This window comes from Hippopotamus amphibius, chromosome 13 (genome assembly GCF_030028045.1).
Source record: "Hippopotamus amphibius kiboko isolate mHipAmp2 chromosome 13, mHipAmp2.hap2, whole genome shotgun sequence".
NCBI classification, from domain to species: domain Eukaryota; kingdom Metazoa; phylum Chordata; class Mammalia; order Artiodactyla; family Hippopotamidae; genus Hippopotamus; species Hippopotamus amphibius.
In genome coordinates, this window is record NC_080198.1 from 50,439,662 (window position 1) to 50,458,349 (window position 18,688).

The 18,688-nt window shown below is 34.1% G+C and overlaps 1 protein-coding gene across 14 annotated transcripts in view; it reads left to right on the plus strand.

Moving 5' to 3' along the window:
* CLASP2 (cytoplasmic linker associated protein 2) overlaps positions 1–18,688 on the plus strand; it is a 155,602-nt gene that overhangs the window by 39,517 nt on the left and 97,397 nt on the right. For all 14 annotated transcript variants that reach the window (XM_057704441.1, XM_057704442.1, XM_057704446.1 and 11 more), the window contains one exon: positions 4,134–4,280. In XM_057704441.1, coding sequence (XP_057560424.1) covers positions 4,134–4,280 — 147 coding nt within the window. The remainder of the gene's footprint in view (positions 1–4,133; positions 4,281–18,688) is intronic.

The window sequence follows — 18,688 nt, forward strand, 5'->3', positions numbered from 1 at the left end:
GAAGTCCCATGCCTACTGAATTTAAATTTCAGTTATTGTATTTTTATTTTTAGAAATTCTGTTTTGTTGTTTTAAAAACAATGTATGTCACTTTTTAAATAATTTTCTTATTTCTGAAGTTATTTTCAAGCTTGCCTAGTAAAAGCTTCCAAGTATAGGTGTTTTAAGACTGTGCTTGAGAATTCTAGGATCTTTTCCTGTTGTCTGTTCCTTTCTGTTTATTCTTGCTCATGGTGTTTTGTTTCCTGTCATACCGAGTCACCTTTGGAAAATTATTTGTGCAAATAATGTGAGGCCAGAGACTTTCTTCCAGGAAAATTTTGCATTTGCTTTGGCTGTTGCTTGGGAATACTACCAGTGTGATCCTACTGAGTTTAAGGGCTTGAGTGTCTCGACTGTCCAAGTAGTTGACCTTAATGAAGTCCTCCATTTGATTTACTTCTTTATTGCTCTCTTTTGAGAAAAGTTTGAAAAGAGTAAGAGACTGCGAGAAGGTAACGTTGCAAGTATAGTTGTTTTGGTACACCAGCTTTTGGTGGGAAAAGTCTCCTCTTAGATTTTACATTTTATGTAGGTTTTAAATTCTCTTCCCTTTGCCCTACAGGCCTTCAGAAGTTCAAATGTACCAGTTTTGTCCTTACATTTCTGACTACCTGTCAGGTTTTTAAGACTTTTTTAAATGTACATTTTATTCAGTGTTTATAGTTGTTTGCCTTTGGTGTTTCATTTCAAATAACCTAGTAACGCTTTTACTGGAGACAGAAAGTCTCCCTACTATGAAAAATGCCATTCTGAGTGTTGTTCTACATGTTGAGATACGGCAGTGGGCAAAAAGTTCCCACTCTAATAGATAATGCATTTCATTGGGAGGAGGAGGTGATAAAATAAGTAAAATATATAAATGGTAAGTGCTAGAGAGAGAAATAAAGCAGGGAAGTAGGGATGGATCAGTAGTGTCAGAATGTTGGAAAGTTTATAATTTTAGTATCCAGAGAGGACCTAATTGAGAAAATGATAGATGAATAAACACTTGAAGGAGGTGCATGAGCAGTGTGGCTATGGATGAGAGGAGCATTCTAGGCAAACAAGTGCAGAGCCCCTGGTATGAGTCACAGCAAGAAGACTGGTGGGCTGGTTGGAGTGAAAGATGGAGAGTGAGTAGGAGATGAGGTTGGAGAGACCTACGTGGTATCTTTAAGTTCTCAGATCTTAGAGTCTTGGTAGGCCTCTTTATGGAGTCATAGGAGGATTTTGAGCAGCAATGTGATGTGACTTTGCTCAACTTGGCACATTATGTTGAGAATAAACTCTAGGGAGGCAGAGGTGGGAGCATGAAGAAGAGTTAGCTTTGACAGTTATTCCAGGATTGTTCTAGGTATTGGTGTTATAGCATAAAATTTTATTGAAACACAGCCATACCCGTTTGTTTACATGTCATGTTATCATTGCTTTAACACTACAGTGGCGTAATTGAGTAGTTGTGCAGAGAGACTACATACATGTATGGTTTGCAAAGCCTAAAATATTTACTATATGACCCTTTATACAAAGTTTGCCTATTCCTGCCATAGGGCTGTGGTTCTGAAACCTGATCATGTATCATAATCACTGGGAGGGCTTGTTAATACACAAATTGCAGGGTCTCCATCTCCAGAGTTTCTGATTCAGTGATTTGAGTTGGGGCCTAATAATTTTCATTTCTAACAAATTGCCAGATGATGCTCAACTGCTAGGCTGGGACCACATTTTGAGTACCACTGCCCTAGAGGTTACAATATGCATCTTTGACTTGTTACAACCTAAAATAAATTACTGTGTTTACTACTTCCACATTAATACTAAAAGCCTTAGAACCTTTTAATTTTGTTTGCTTACCTTTTAGGAGCACTATTTTATAATAATCTCAGACTGGCAACAACTCACATGTCCACCTACAGTAGAATGGATATTAATAACTTGTGGCACATTCATGCACTATAAAACTATAAGCAATGAAAATGCGTCTTCCAAATATTATATTGAGTGAAAAATAGCTAGGTACTAGAGTACCTGTTATGTGATTTCTTCTATATAAAGTTCAGAAATGGGCAAAACTGACTTTAGAAGTCAGGTCAACACTAGTTAGCTTTGGTAGGAAATAGTGGCGCTTTGTGGGGTCAGTGAGGGTGCTTACAGGATGCTGACAGTGATCTTTTGGTCTGGAGACTGGTTACACTGACATATTAGTTTTGTGAAAATTAATTGAACTGTATACTTCAGTTTATATACTTTTCTCTGCCTTGTTTTGATAAAAAGGTAAAAGTTAATTTCCAAATAGTTTGAGAATGTTGAGTTAATTATTTTTAAGTGGTAGAGATATTTACTCATTTCACTTCTTGTGTGTGTGTGTCTGTGTGTGTGTGTGTGTGTGTGTGTGTGTGTGTGTGTAGGAACAGAGAACACTGTTTCCATGGGAACTTCTGGCTACTCAGTGTTTTAGTACCTCTCTCTCTGTAGATTTGTGTACATATACTTTCCCTCTTAGCTACATTTTTTTTTAAATGTGGTGGCAAAAAAAAAAGTTTATTTGGGATTGTATTAGTGTTTTTAACAGAGCAGTCTCTATAGAGCGTAGGTTTAAATTGATCGAAACTGGCTCCACAATAGCATTATGCTAAAAAATATATATATTTATTTAACTAGAAGATACTCTTTTCCTACAAGTTGTACTATTTAAGAAAAACACTTGCTGAAATGGAATGTGGTTTATATTAGGGTGTCTATTTGATTCTTTTTTCCAATAAATGAAACAGTTTTAACACTTGTCTGGTATATATATATTTTAATATATTCAATAGATGGCCTTGCAGTCCTTTGTAGGGATGATTTTATTCTGCTTGATTTGGATGTTCGCATAGGTAAGGGATGCAGACTGAAAGGAAGATTCTGGCATATTGATCTGAAGCCTGTGGTAAAGCTGCTTCTCTGCCTCGCCCATCTTGTTTGTCGTGGTTGGTTTGTGCAGGGTCCTAGAGAAAACCATCTTCTCAGACGAGTAAAATGCATACATCTTGTGATTTGGAGGGTGGGTTGGGGGTGGGCAGGTTCATTTTATACATGGAGGTTATACTTGCGTGGTTATTCATAAATATTCCGTAAGAAGCTTTGTGGAATATTTTATAATCATTTAGGAGAACAAATTGTTCAGTTTGGTTTCTGTGGCTTAAATAAGCAGCAAATTGTAAGATTACAGAGTTAATTATGCACAGTAATGAGCACTGTGGTACTCCGTGTTTTTACTGATGCAATAATAAGCACTCCAACAGAATGAATATCGTAGAAAACATTTTCTATTTGTATAAATTTTCATGTGAAATAAATAGGGGAAACAAATTTAGGTTTATAAACCTTTAGTATTGAATGCCTTTGAAATTTTGATATAGACTAAGGGTTGCAGCTACATGGAGGATTTTTTTAAATACATGGAGAATTTTTACCTTTCATCTGGCAGTAGCTGCCATAAGATGATGTAACCTTGTAGCTGATTGGCTGTTACAGCACCTAGGGCAGGGAAGAGAAAGAAAAATGCCGGCACAAACCTCAGTGGTGGTTCTGTGGTTGTTGCTGTCTATTTTTGATAGAATCTTTGATTAGTATCAAATCTATTGTATTTGGCCATGTGAACTATTCAGAGCATCCTAGGGTGAGGGAAATTAAGAGCTTTCAGAGGAATGAGGCGACTGATTTGCAAACGGATCTGTGATTGTAAGTTGCAGAATCTGGGTATAAGGACTAAGGCAGGGTGTGCTAGAAGATGCACTATGGGAGGAGCTGGCAGAAAATGCTTATATGAGTAGCAAAGAAATGAAAAATGCTTTTTACTATTCTTAGAGTTTATGTATTTAGTCTTATGTTTTGACTTAATATACATAGGTGGAAAATATGATAATATTGCAACCTGATTTTAGATTACATTGGGTTATTTTGTATAGTGTTAGCCAGTATATAAATGCTTATTCAAAGGAGCTTTATTTTGTATTATGTATCATAGAAAGTAATGACTTTATATATATAGCTTTATTTGATTTTTGAGTCATGGAAAATTGAGCAAAGCTTAGTTCTCTTAAAATACATTTTACTAATGATTTGTGCAGATAAAAGCTTTGATGATGAAGAATCAGTGGATGGAAATAGGCCGTCATCAGCTGCTTCAACCTTCAAGGTTCCTGCACCTAAAACATCCGGAAATCCTGTCAACAGTGCAAGGAAGCCTGGTTCAGCAGGTGGCCCTAAGGTTGGAGGTAATGTAAATCTATTTCAAATCTGATGTGCATGCCTCATGCCCTTGATATGGCCACACATACTTAGAACTTCCGAGGAATATGTTTATTCATGACTGCAGCAGGATTGCAGGTCTGGAGAGTCTGTTGCAACACACAGAAGAATGTCCTGCCTTTTCAAAAATGTTTAAAATACTGTGTTTTGATATTTCTTGTCAGAACATATGTGAGTTTATGTTTTCTTGAGAGTATTTATTTTTCAGATGTCATAAAAAGATATTTAAGGGATTTTTGGGGTTTGGTTTTTTTGTTTTGGTTTGGTTTTTGTTGTTAAGGAGAAAGCAGGTTTTTCAGAATTTGGCTATTTTCAGATGCTATAGTTGTTAAAGAAATATTGATTTATGTGATGTTTTTATATATTCACCTAGGGCATGAGTCTTAAATACACTAACATTGGAAAAATGTTTGAAGATACTGGGTATTGAATAATTTGTCACAATAGGAAATGGGTGGTGGTCAAGTAAAATTGCCTCAAATATATTTTCTGGATTAGATAATAATAAATAGAAAAAAACAGGTTTTATGTAATTATACAGCACATAATACATTCTTTGATCATTTTAAAACTGTTTCTAGCATATTGATTATCTTTGAATTTTTTATGAGTATTTTTTCATATACTAATTAGAAGGCTGTGAGTACTTTTCAGGTGCTAGTTTTGCCAGGTTTTTATGGTAAAATGAATCCATAAGAAAAAGGGTAAATATTTAATGCTAAAAAGATAGTAGTTTCTTCCCCCCCCCCCTTTTTTTTTTTGGTTAATGAATTTGTGTGTTAGTTATAATTTGGGAAAACAGATTTTTCCTTGTTTATGATAGCTGGTGGGAAAGTCATGGTCGTCAAGATTTTTGTTTTTTCTCTTTTTGTCTATAGTTCTTTTATTAAAAACAAAAAGGAAAGAAAAACTATATTTTGAGCAGGTTCTGTAAGTTGTGTTCTCTTGATCTTTTTATACAGCCAAACATTATCTTCTGTGTCATATGATATTCTAAATATAGAAAAACTGTTATAAATATTTCACCTTAAATATCTTTAATATGTCATATAACTAGCAAGAAATATGGTATGGTATAGTATACACACAAATATATTTGCATGCATACAAATAAATAGATAAATAAAATATTGTTTAATAGAAATGTCTCATTGATTTCTCTGGATATTTTGAGTAATTTATACTTTAGTATTTTAATTATTTCCTTGTTGTCTTGCAATTCTAGGAGTGTAGTCTCATTCAGATGTGAGTTATTATATCCTATTACATGATGTCATTTATGCATTCTTAACTTATCTCTGATAAAAAGTAAATGGCATTCTTTGGTTTCTTAGTTTTATAACAAATGGCTATCTTCACTTAGTACAAGGGGAGTATTTTTTTCTTTATTTTGAGTTATAGGTTTCTAATCTATCATTATAATTATTTTATGAAATTGTCTTATTTGACTTAAAATGGATTAATATTTGAAATGCATGGTGAAAATATTTAACTTTTTTGTGAATCTGAGCTGTTACTTTATAATTTATAATTTACTATTCAAGTATAGCAATCCCTTTTAAAATATTCCTAATAGATGATTACTCAGCATCTAATTAAATATGTGCTTGTGGATTAAAATTTGGAACAGAAACCATCTGCAACATCACTACATATAGACATAATCAGCTGATAAATTATGATGTACTTTGTTCCAGTTATTTTTATAATTACTTTTCCAATTATTTTTATACATACAAATATTTTCTTAGAAGGAGGACAGAACTGGCACCCTTCATTTTATAGTTTTGTATACCTTTTTTCTTATTAATATTTTACCCTGACCATTTTCTCATTGTCTTAAATTATTAATTTAAAACTATTCATGGCTAATATTTATATCTAGGTTGCTTTCATGTTTCTGCTGTTATAAACAGTGCCATCATTCTTTTATGTATATATTTTATTAGCATATCTCCAGTCATTTCCTTGGCATTAATTTTTAAAGTTTACTGAATCAGAAGGTACAGGGATTTCTTGTGTTCTTTCAGTTTGGCATAATATCCTCCAGAAAAGTTATAAAGCATTTCAATTCTGGGTAAATTAATTCTTTTTTAATATTGCTTTAATATCTGCCTCCTTGTAACTTAGGCAGGGAAGAGGAATTATTTATTGATGTGATACTTTCAAATACTTGAGGGTTGTCCTGTTTCTCTTTATAGCTATTGTGTGTTCTAGACTGTGCAGTTTCTTTCTCATAACTTTACATGGAATAATGGTGATTCAGTCCCAGCATTTTATTTGCTGCTCCTTGGTATATAATAAACAGGTATGATTAGTTCCTAATTAAAGAAGTACAGTAGACGGAGTTATACAATAGTGGTATAAGCCAATCACAGTTCACTGAGTTTAACAAATTTCTTTTTGGTAAGATTACCAAAATAAGAATAAAGTGAGCTTTTTGGAATCCTAATTGAATCTACTTTGGAGTTTTGGAGTTTAATTTACTTCTCCGAGAGATATATGTCAAGATTAAAGAGATATATGCTCTTTTTAGCAAAGTATCCTATCCATTTAATTAAGGCTAGTAGGACCTGCATTTAATGTTTAGTGTGTGTTAGTTTTTTTTTCTTCTTTGGCTCGGTGTGCCAGCCTCTTCTATTCATACTGTAATTGTGTGGCCTTTAAACCAAGGAGAATTAAAAAGGAAAAACTTGCTATAAAAATCCATATTATGTGGATGTCAAAAGTATTACCTTTGTGCTTTGCTAATTAGAATAAGGATAAATTGAATTCCCTTAAATAGTCCATTTTCTGAATAACATTTGTGACTTCATAATAGGAGTTTAGATAAACACATTTTCTGTTCTTTTGGCTTAATGGCTTCAATACGATTGCTGAATATACCTGATTATTTGTAATATTTACATCTCTACAGTATTTTAGGTAATAATTTTTAAGAATTGGGGGATATTTTTACATATGTTCTGTCATTTAAACCTCAAAACTCTTCAGTTAGGTACTTTAATCTCAGTTTTACTACTGAGCAAACTAAGTAACTTGAACAGGTCATGCATCTAGTAAGTGGATGAGGCACAAAAATCACGTTGCTGTACTGCCACCAACACTAACCCTACTGGGTAAATAAGGATCTCATAGATCCTAAAGCTCTGAAGTTATAATCTACAGGAATGATCACTGCTTTCATCATCCACAAATCAGTCATTTTAAACCTCAACTAGTATGATTCCCAGAAAAATAGAATATTTGGAAATAAGCAAACTGGTAATTATTTTTATTATAAATGGAAATGCTTTTTAGTGTTTTCTTTTTGAAATTGCCTTTTTAAAGCTTACTGAGTTATAATATGCCTATTCCTATACCAATTATTTTGTCTTCTATTCTTTTTTAAAAATAAAAATTGAATTAGATGATGATACAATTGTTTTTGTTTATAATTAGTACCAGATTTTGAGGTTCGTGATTTGTCATTGAGGCTTGTATGTAATCATTGAAACACATCATTAACCAAATCAATTATCAAAGTTCTGTTGTTCTCTCTCACTTGCTCATTCATTCAAGTAGATGAGTCTTTTCTCTTGTTTCCATCAAATGTCAAAGACTACTTTGAAATGGTTTTAATTTTCAGTTCTTATAATTGGGTAATTACTGTCTTTTCAAATTCAGTAGTACTTACTCATCTTTAGGATATTTTGTATTAGTTTTACTTTATGTCTTACCTGAGGTTTTATTAAGAATGTGTAAATATCTATTTTTCACAAATTATGCTAATCATTACCATTTTTTCCTATCATGTAAACAACAAAGTTGTTTTTCCTTTTAAACAAATAAAGATCATGAAAATCAATATGTATTTAATAAAACAAATCTCACAGAATTTGTTGTATAATCTTGAAATCTAAATTTTTAATTTGGAAACCTCAATTACTTATGTAAAACCAAATAACTTTTCTGTTTGTGTATTTTATTTTGCTCATTTTCTTCCTCCTTTCTTCCCCCTAATAACGGGGAATGATACTAAACCCAAAAGATTTTAGCCCTGAAGGGATCTTAAAAGATGATCTGATGCCAGTTCAGATGAAAAGACTAAGCCTCAGAAAGTTAAATGATGTATGCAAGATCAGTTATTAGCAGAGATGAAACAAGGGCCCAGTGTTTGGCCCACTGGCAAGGGCTTTTTGGGTTATCTCTGAGTCATCTCCTCACTAATACTGCATATGATACATATTATCTTTTATCCCATGTAGCAGAACACTATTACTGACATTTGGAATTTAGTCAAACTTAGCCAGTCGCCATTCTGTCTTAAATTATTGTGAATCCCATGTTGTTCATCATAAGATGCCCTGGTGCTGTCTCTCTTAACTATGGTCTTAAGGTAAATATGATCTGAATAATTAACTGATAAGTTATAAATATAAATCAGTAAGCTGCCTAATTGCCTACTATGTCTAAGAATATATGTTTTGCTGTAGTTATTTTCTTTGACCTCAGTTTTGTTTTACCTCTTGTGCAGAATTTAAAGTCAAAGAAATTTCATTGTGCAAGGTTTATTTTTTGAAACATTCGGAATGTTTAAGAGAAGGGAGGAAATTAATATATAAACAACCAAAGTATTTTGATTGGCATTAGTAGGCATATTGAAGACCCAGTCTCTTCACAGATGAGTTATTGTCCTTATCTACGTCTGTATGTAGAGACTACTGTGTGCAAGGCTTCATGGGAGGCACTGAAGAGACCATAGGAATGCTTAAGAAAAAAGCAGAAAAGAAATTAGAAAAGAAATTACATATCTGTCCATGCTCATTATCCCAGCAACGAGTATTAGTGCTTGTTTTGGCCTTTCCATACTTCATTTGCCTATACTTTTTGACTGAGATTTAAGTGTTAGAAAATTATAGTGTTGTATAGGTAGGCAAATTGATTTCAAGATTTGCCTCAAAAAAGAGTGAAGCATCATTAATATAGATGCACATGTGAGGGATTTTCCATTAGTTAGACTTGTTATACTTGATCCATATAAAGTAGAAGTTTGTAATAACTTACAATTTCAAGCTTATATTTATTACATTTATTATTGAACTGGTAAGAAGCATTATTTCTATGATAGGCATGTTGTAAATTTAATTTTTTCCATTAACTTGACATTTCTCTTTTTTGGAACCAATTTATGTGTTTCTTACTAATGAATTGAAATGCATAATTTGATCTTTTAAAATACAAAAGACATACTCACTGTTAACAAGTCTAATCTTAGAGAAATGTTTAGAAAAAGAAAACTTTCATAATATCTTGCTTCTCTAATCTCATTGCCCTGAGTAATCAGTTATATATGATATCCTTCCACATCTTACTCCATTTTTATTTGTGTAGGTATTCAGATTAGATTTTATTTTTGCCCCCATTACACATACTAGTAAACACTTTGCAACTTGCTTTTTTTCCCCACAAAACATTCTTCCATCCTTCAGCATCAAGAATGAGAGCTATCACATACTTTTAATAGCTATACAGTATTCCATATTATTGATGTACCATGATTTAATAAACTATTTCTCTGTCAATGTCATTCAGGTTGTTTGCAACTTTATGCCATTACAAAGAATGTAGGTCTCCATGTATTTATATATTTGGTCATTCTAGTGCTTCTAGTCTGTAGAATAGACTCCTCTAAATGAGGTTGCTTGGTTATGGTTGTGTGTGCTTTTAATTTTAATAAAGACATTTTACCTTCTCCAGCATTGAATATAACAGCTTCATTAATTATGATCATTTCGATGGGTGAAAAATGGTACTTTTAATTTGCATCCACCTGTCCAGCCAGCCAGCAGCTAGCGAAGGTTTACTGAAAGTTTTTAGTGTGCTGCTACTCTTGTAGTCTCTGGGAAATAATCAGTGAACACAAACAAAGACCCTGTCCTTCTAGAGTTTATATTCCAGTGAGATTCAGAATATTTAAATTCGTTAATAGGAATTAGCGTATCCTCTTGTGTGAATTGTAATTTGTTATTATTTGCCCATTTTTTAATTGGGCTACTTTTTCTCATCACTTTGCTAGAGTTTTTAAAATATTAGGCCTTTTATGCTTTTATTAAAAGTTACAAATATTTCCTCAGTCTCTCCTTTGTATATGACATTTTTACCTGAAAATTAAAAAATTTTTGTTTTGGTAGGTAAAATATCTGTCTTTTTTTTACTTCCAAATTTCCTGTCTTGAATAAGAAGGACTACTGTCCAGTCCCCAGAGTTTATACAGTCTAATTTATTCTAAAACATAAATTATTTTACATTTAGTTTGTTCAGTATATCTGGAATTTTTTTGTGTGTAAGGTGACAGTATATTTATTTTAATTTCTTTTCTTCCTTATGTTTGGGCAAATTATTGTCCATGTAATTAGATAAAACATTCTTTACTCCATTGAATTGAGATACCACTAACTATATGTATTTCAGTTTTAGTTACTGTAGTTTCTTTCCTTTTTTCCTGATATTTATCTGTACTTATTCTAGCTTTCTAATGAGTGGTTTCCTGAACTTTTATTATGAAAATTTTTGAGCATATAACAAAGTTGGCATACAGTAAATGCTCAAACTAGTATTTCACCATATTTGTTTTAACCGTCTCCATATAGATATATTCCAAGACACATTCTTTTCTTTTCAAAACTCAACAGTTGGAAAGTAAACTGTAGAAATCATGACATTTCAGCTATGAATATTTAATATACACGTGCTAAGACTTAAAGGTGTTCTTCATTATAACCATAATATCATTATCATATGCCAGAAAATTCAATAGTATTATGTATAAAACAATCCCTTCACCAGTTTTTATACCATGACATTGACTTTTTTAAAGAGTCTAAGCTAGTTGTCTTTTAAGATTGTGCCATGTTGTGGATTTGTCTAACTTTTTTGTGGTGATATTTAGCATGTTCCTTTAAGCCCTTTTATTTTCTGTAAATTTATTCTTTTAAACTCTATACCTCCTTTTAAGCCCTTCCATTCTATATTCAAATTTCATCAGATGTCCTAAGAATATTTTTTTCTTGGAGTATAATTGTTTTACAATGTTGTGCCAGTTTCTGCCACACAGTGAAGTGAATCAGCCATTCGCATACACACATTCCCCTCCCTCTTGGATGTCGCTCCCCATCCCACCCAGCTGGGCCATCACAGAGCACCAAGCTGAGCTCCCTGTGCTATACAGCACATTCCCACTAGCTATCTATTTTACACATGGTTGTGTATTTTTGTCAAACCTAATTTCCCAATTCATCCCACCCTCCCCTCCCTGCCTGTATCCACACATCCATTCTCTACATCAGCCTTTCTGTTCCTGCCCAACAAATAGGTTCATCTGTACCATTTTTCTAGACTCCACATATATGCGTTAATATATGATATTTGTTTTTCTCTTTCTGACTTACTTCACTCTGTATGACAGTCTCTAGGTCCATCCACATCTCCACATGGACCTAAAGAGGGTTGTCTTTTTGTCTTATTGTGTCCTTTGCTGTGCAAAAGCTTTTACGTTTAATTAGGCCCCATTTGCTTATTTTTGTTTTTATTTTCATTACTCTAGGAGGTGGATCATAAAAGATCTTGCTGTGATTTATGTCAAAGAGTGTTTTTCCTATGGTTTTATAGTATCCGGTCTTACATTTAGGTCTTTAATCCATTTTGAGTTTATTTTTGTGTATGGTATTAGGTAGTATTCTAATTTCATTCTTTTACATATAGCTGTTCAGTTTTCCCAGCACCATTTATTGACGAGACTGTCTTGTCTCTATTGTATGTTCTTGCCTCCTTTATCATAGTTTAGGTGACCATAGGTGCGTGGGTTTATCTCTGGGCTTTCTATCCTGTACCATTGATCTATATTCCTGTTTTTATGCCAGTACCATACTATGTTAATTACTGTAGCTTTGTAGTATAGTCTGAAGTTGGGGAGCCTGATTCCTCCAGCTCCATTTTTCCTTCTCAGGATTGCTTTGGCTATTCGGGGTCTTTTGTATTTCCATACAAATTGTATAATTTTTTGTTCTAATTCTGTGAAAAGTGCCATTGGTAATTCGATAGGGATTGCATTGAACCTGTAGATTACTTTGGGTAGAATAGTCATTTTCACAATATTAATTCTTTCAATTCAGGAGGATGGTAGATCTCTCCATCTGTTTGTGTCATCTTTGATTTCTTTCATCAATGTTTTATAGTTTTCTGAGTACTATAAAGGTCTTTTGCCTCCTTAGATAGGTTTATTTCTACGTATTTTATTCTTTTTGTTGTGATGGTAAATGGGATTGTTTCCTTAATTTCTCTTTCTGATCTTTCATTATTTTTTAATAAGTGATTCTGTGGGGCCAGAAAGAAAAATTCACTGATTCTTAGTTCAGGAATGCCCTCTTCTGTTGGTATAGTGAAATGCAGCTTCTTTTCTAAATGATACATGGAAGGCTTTCTATTCAATACTTTGATTCTGTGATACTATCTTGCTTCAATAGGACTGTTATCTTCTCTTTCTTCCTTTCCTTTATCCACCAAGATTTGAAGGAATACCTCCCCCTTCTAAGTGCTACTTACCTCTGGTTCTGTGGGGAACCGTATTTGATATCTGTGTACTCCACTGCCAGGATCCGCCTCTTCTATACAGATTCCTCAAATTTTTCTCTCCAGTGAGGACTCTGTAATTGATGCTGGTTTTGGATGTTTGTATTTCCCCATTTACCTGTAAATTGAAGTTTGAAGTGAGAACTTGTATTGTAAATATGTGCTGTGGGCAGTTTTATTTGTTTTCCTTTTTGATCTCTGGTTTTTGGAGTATTTAGTAGAACATTTGATTTGAATTTGAATGACTACCATTTTACCATGGGAATCAGAATGTCTGCTGTAAGTTTTAAAATTGGGTAAGTAAATAACTTTTTTTTTTTACTAGATAATCCATTATCTTAGCGTTTTGTTGACCGTTAGGGGTTCTTATTGAATTACTTTCCCTGTTTATCTGAATCACTTCTTTGTCACATATCAAATTTTTATACATTTGTGGGTCTATTTTTGAAGTTTGTATTTTGTTGATTTGATTAGTTGGTCTATCCCTGCACTAAAACCTAATTGTCATCATTATCTTAGGTTTGAAAGTCTTGATTTCTGGTAGGGCAGGTACTTCCTCCCTTTACTTGTAAGGATTATGTCAACAGTTCTTGGCCCATTGCTCTTCCAAATAAATTTTAGTCAGCTTGACAACTTCCATGAGAAATCCTGTTGGAGGGTTGGTTATGGCAGTACTTTGGGAAGATCGGACATCTTTATAATACTGAATCTTCCTGTCCACGAACACAGAATTATCTATCCATTTATTTTAGTGTTCTTTAATGTCTCATTAAAATTTATTCTTTTTTCCCCTCAGGCTTTTTCACTTTTTTTTTGTTTTATTTTTGTTTGGTTTGGTTTATTTCTAGATACCTCAAAATGGTTTTATTTTATGATAAAAAATAGTTGTTTTTTTAATTATAAAAATGTATTGATAGAAATTTTAAAAGGCATAAATAAATGGACATACTACATTCCTGGATAGGAAAACGGTATTGCAAAGATGTAAGTTCTCCCCAAATTCATCTACAGAGTCAACACATTTTCTTTTTTTTTTTTTTTTTAATTGAGGTATAGTTGAAATACAACATTGTATTAGTTTCAGTTGTACAATATAATGGTTCAGTATTTGTGTATATTGCAAAGTGATCACCATAGTAAGTCTAGTTGACGTCCGTCACCATACATAGTTACAGGGCTTTTTTTTCTTGTGATGAGAACTTTTGAAATTTACTCCCTTAGCAATTTTCAAATATGCGATGCAGTGTCAACTCTAGTCACTGTACTGTACATCCCATGGCTTATTTATTTATAACTGGAAGCTTGTACCTTTTGACTCCCTTCACTTATTTTATCCATCCCTTGCCTCTGGCAACCACCAATCTGTTCTCTGTATCTGTGTGCCTGTTTTTTGTTTGTTTTTTAGATTTCACACATAAGCGAAATCATACTGTATTTGTCTTTCTCTGATTTATTTCACTCAGCAAAATGCCCTCCAGGTTCCTCAACGTAATATTTTTTTAATTCAAAATTTCTAACTTTGTTGCTGATTCATAGAAATGAAGTTAATTATCATATTTTGATTTTATATTTAGTCACCTAGCTAAAGTTTGATTTTTTAATGATTTTACTATAAAATTATTTGGGTTTTCTGTCTATACCAGGGTTTGGCAAATTACAACCAGCAGGCCAAATATGTCCTTGCTATCTGGTTTTAGAAGTTAAGATTTATTGGAAATTAGCCACACTCATTCATTTGTGAAGAGTTCGGTAATTGCAGCCGAGACTGTGAGGCCAAAAATTCCTGTTGGACCCTAAGGAATCACCAATCAGGGACCCCTTCAGCCTCTCCTAGGTCTTATCTCAACCAGAATTCTCAGTTACTCTTCTCTACCTCTTTACTGAGAACTCCACTTTTCGTTAGAGAAAGCTGAAAAGTCGCATTGTAAAAGGAGCAATTGTCAAGGATGAGAGCAATTGTTACAGCTACCCTTGCAAACAGTCTACTGCAGCTTGCCCTCTGACTACAATAATTCACATGCCTTCCACACACAGAATACACTCATGGACATTTTCCATAAGTCTCATCCTAATTATACCATCAGGCTCGAAGTCTGTGATCTTGTGATCTGCTTTAGGTCCAGATGCACGTGAGGGTTCTCTCCTCTGATGTGGCTCCTCTCCATCCAGAGGCCTCTGAACTAAAAAGGCATCTACTTGCACCCTACATACTCAACATACAGGACAGAAAAACCATAATGGACACTCTCATTAAAAAAAGAGGAGGAACAGAAACTTCTTAGTAGTCACTGATTTATAGCAATTTTGAAATCAACAGGAACCTACTATCAGGTTCCCTTACTTCAGGGGTCATGAATGTTCCATCATGAAGGTTTCATTCTCTCTTTGGGTGTGCTTCTCTAAACCAGTGTTTTCTTCTGTTCTTGGTTCTGCCCTGGACTCTGGGCTCTGCTCCCTGAAATCTTTTCTTCTTTTGCATAAAAATGTCCTGTGTTTTCAACTGAATATCTTTTTCAACCTACTTGCCTTAGAAAGTTGGGGATCCACAAAGCTCTTCTGTCTTTTCATAGCACTCTTCAGTAGCACTGATAGTGCTTCCACTAGTGTAACTTTCTTGAAAAATTATGGAATTTGTATGGATTTCATTAAGGTTCATGCCGTATTTCCCTCCATATTGCTTTTCCAGCATTTATCTTTCTCCTCAGTGCTGGTCACTTCACTGTAGCATGAGAAGAACTTGCCTTTTTCCACCTCTAAGACTTTGTTCTCCTTGCTCCTGTGTCTGTACTTTACCCTTTGCTTCCTTCACCTTTGTATCCAGCACTTCACCTTATTAGTAGTTAAGGACTAAGTAGAATGGAGTTTTCGCTTTATGCTTGAACCTTTTAAAGTAGTATTTGAGGATTTCTGAGCGTGCTTCCTCTAGCCAGTCTGGCACACTAGAAACCATGGTATCTCCTGAATGGCAGTACCCTCTAATCCCCATTCCCCTCCCTCCGCCTCCCAACCACGTGATTAGCATTTTAGAGTGGATTCTAGAGCAGGGATCGGCAAACTGTAGTGCACAGACCAGATTAGCCAACTGTCTGTTTTTGTTTCACCCATGAGCTAGTCAGAAGAGGAAGAATATTGTGTGACATGTGAAAACGATATGAAATTCAAATTTGTGTCCACAAATAGAGCTTTATTGGAATACAACCTTGTTCATTATATATTGTCAGTGGCTGCTTTCAGGCTACAATGGCAGAGTTGAGAAATTGCAACAGAAACCACATGGCCCACAAAGTCTAAAATATTTACTCTCTTGTCCTTTACGTAGAAAGATTACTGATCTCTGTTTTAGAGTGGTTAGGCAGCTGGGCAAAGCTCTTCTGTTCTGTTTCAGCCCATTAATATCTTCTGGTGTGATTGTTAACACAGTTATATTTGAAAGAGCTTTAGTCAGATTGGAAGCCAGCTTTGCTTGTCCCGTCAGTCCAACCTCTACCTGTGCTTCTGCTCTCAAACTTAATGTATCTAAATACATCTCCTCTTGGCATGCACACTCATTCTCCTTTTCTTGCAGTAATATTTGTCATTAAGGCCCATTATTCTTTTTGACTCTCCTCCTATGTAATTCATTCCCCTTGCTGGTGCTAAAGGGATTTTATAGTATTTTTAGATGAACTTTTTAAAGTTGTATCAGAAAATGGAATGATTGGGAAATGAAACAGTTCATTCAATAGTTTACTCCCTATGCAGAGGTCCTTTTCCTACTTTGTAGGCCAAACAGTCAAAACCAAGGTGAGGGAAAACATGAGGCAAATGTGGATTGCAGAAAGGTTTACTTGTAATACGTGCAAGGTATAAGCAAGGTTAGAATGAGGAGCTCAGCATGTCCTCTGTCTTTATACTATTTGTATATCTCAAACACTCCCATTAGCAGCAGCTCTGCTTAAACAAAGTGATTCTCCAAGGTAAGAGTGGGGTAGATTAGGGTCAACTATTCAGACCATGCAAGTTCTTATCATATTTGGTAATGCCCATGTCCAGGTTTAGAGACCTGTCATATCTGAGATAGTCATAAGGCTGCATTTATTTGTCTCTGCATCTTCTGTGGGACTTTTAAAAGCCGTTATTTTCTACTCCCCCACCAATCCCTCCCTACTAGCTTGTTTGGCCCTAGTCATAAGAACTTACTGCATAATAAAGACATTATGATTAAATTGTGACTTTCAAAGTTAGACTTTCGTATGTATGTCCTTAGTCATTGGCATATTTTTCTGGCCTTACCTGGAATCTGTTCAGCTATTCTGCATTCCCTTGAATGTTTTTGACATTGTGTTATGGCTGGCGGGTTAATGTATCGGTGTTAGTATTCTGTTGATACCTTAGTAACTGCGTATATACTGTAGTAATAACCCTTCATACTGATCTCCCCTTCACTTCTCCACTCCTCTGTAAAACTTTGCCTTCCACACTTTAGCACACTAAGGTTGTTTACTGGCTCTGCTCTGGTATACCTGCACAGGTCTCCTCTGCCAGTTGAGATGTATACTTTCCAGGAGTCAGTTGTTTGTTCTCAAACTTGCCTAATGGTTGCTTTTATTGTAACGAAGTAATTTGCAGAAAGTGGTAATATAAAGGAACAAAATATATTAATGAATGTGGAAGGAACATTTTTATGAAAACTGCATTAAATGTTTAGGAACTACTGGATAAGGACAAGTCCCTAATGAAATTTCTGTTCAGTGGCTTAGACAAAGACAGCTATGAAAAATTGGGAAGAAATTGTAAAAATGTAGCCATATGCATTCCCTGTCAGGGGACCCATTGTCAAAAACAATAAACCCTGCCATATTTAGAGATTGTAAATGAATGTAGTATCTTATAAGATGTTAAGATAATATGTTAGCTCTCTTACTTTTTGTTTCTTTGCTTTAGCTTATTATTTTCAGGTCATCAGTTACTAGGACTGATTATGGGCATGGGGTTGAGAGTTTTATTATTTTATTAGATTTTTTTAATATCTAGGGAATAACTATAATTTATTTACTCTTGTAATTGAATTTCCTATCGCAAGCATACATTCATTCCTCTTTTAGTTTATTATATTGTTGTTGCTTTTTATTTGCAGTTTTATATTGCCTTAAACTTTGTTATGCTGTTCTGTGGTCCATCTCTTATTGCTGTTAAAGCTCATATACAAAGACCTGAGTTTTTTGTCTGTTTGTTTGTTTGAAGATAAGGAGCTTTTTACAGACCTTTGGAAATCCTGAGTTTTTTTTTTTTTTTTTTTTTTTAAGGATGATCTGGGTTTTTTTAAATTCAGTTTTGAAGTATTAATATTTCCTTTGGTAGATGGTAAAGTTAATTGAAGAGATATTTTCTGTTTAGTTTTTTAATCAGAGAGATTTTTAAGTGACTTGTCCGTTGGAATGCACATCTTATATGTTTGAAAACCATTTCATGTGTTGGATTTTTACCATGAAGAAATAAATAATAAGTAGAGTTATTAGCCAGGGTTCAGTCAGAAGACAGAATCCACAAGTTATTTTTACAGAGAAAATTTAATATAATTTGTTAAATGGGTATTGATAAATTAAAAATGCAAAAAGAACAGTAAAGTATCATGGAGGAGGCTGAGGAGGCGGAAAGATTAGTGAACCTTCTGCTGGCTTCACAGTCCATCAGTGCTGGGCCTTCCTGGCTTTATTCTCCTTTCCCTGCAGACAGGGGTCTCCTCCCCAGCTACCTATACCACAGTACTCTCAGTGGCTGGGTT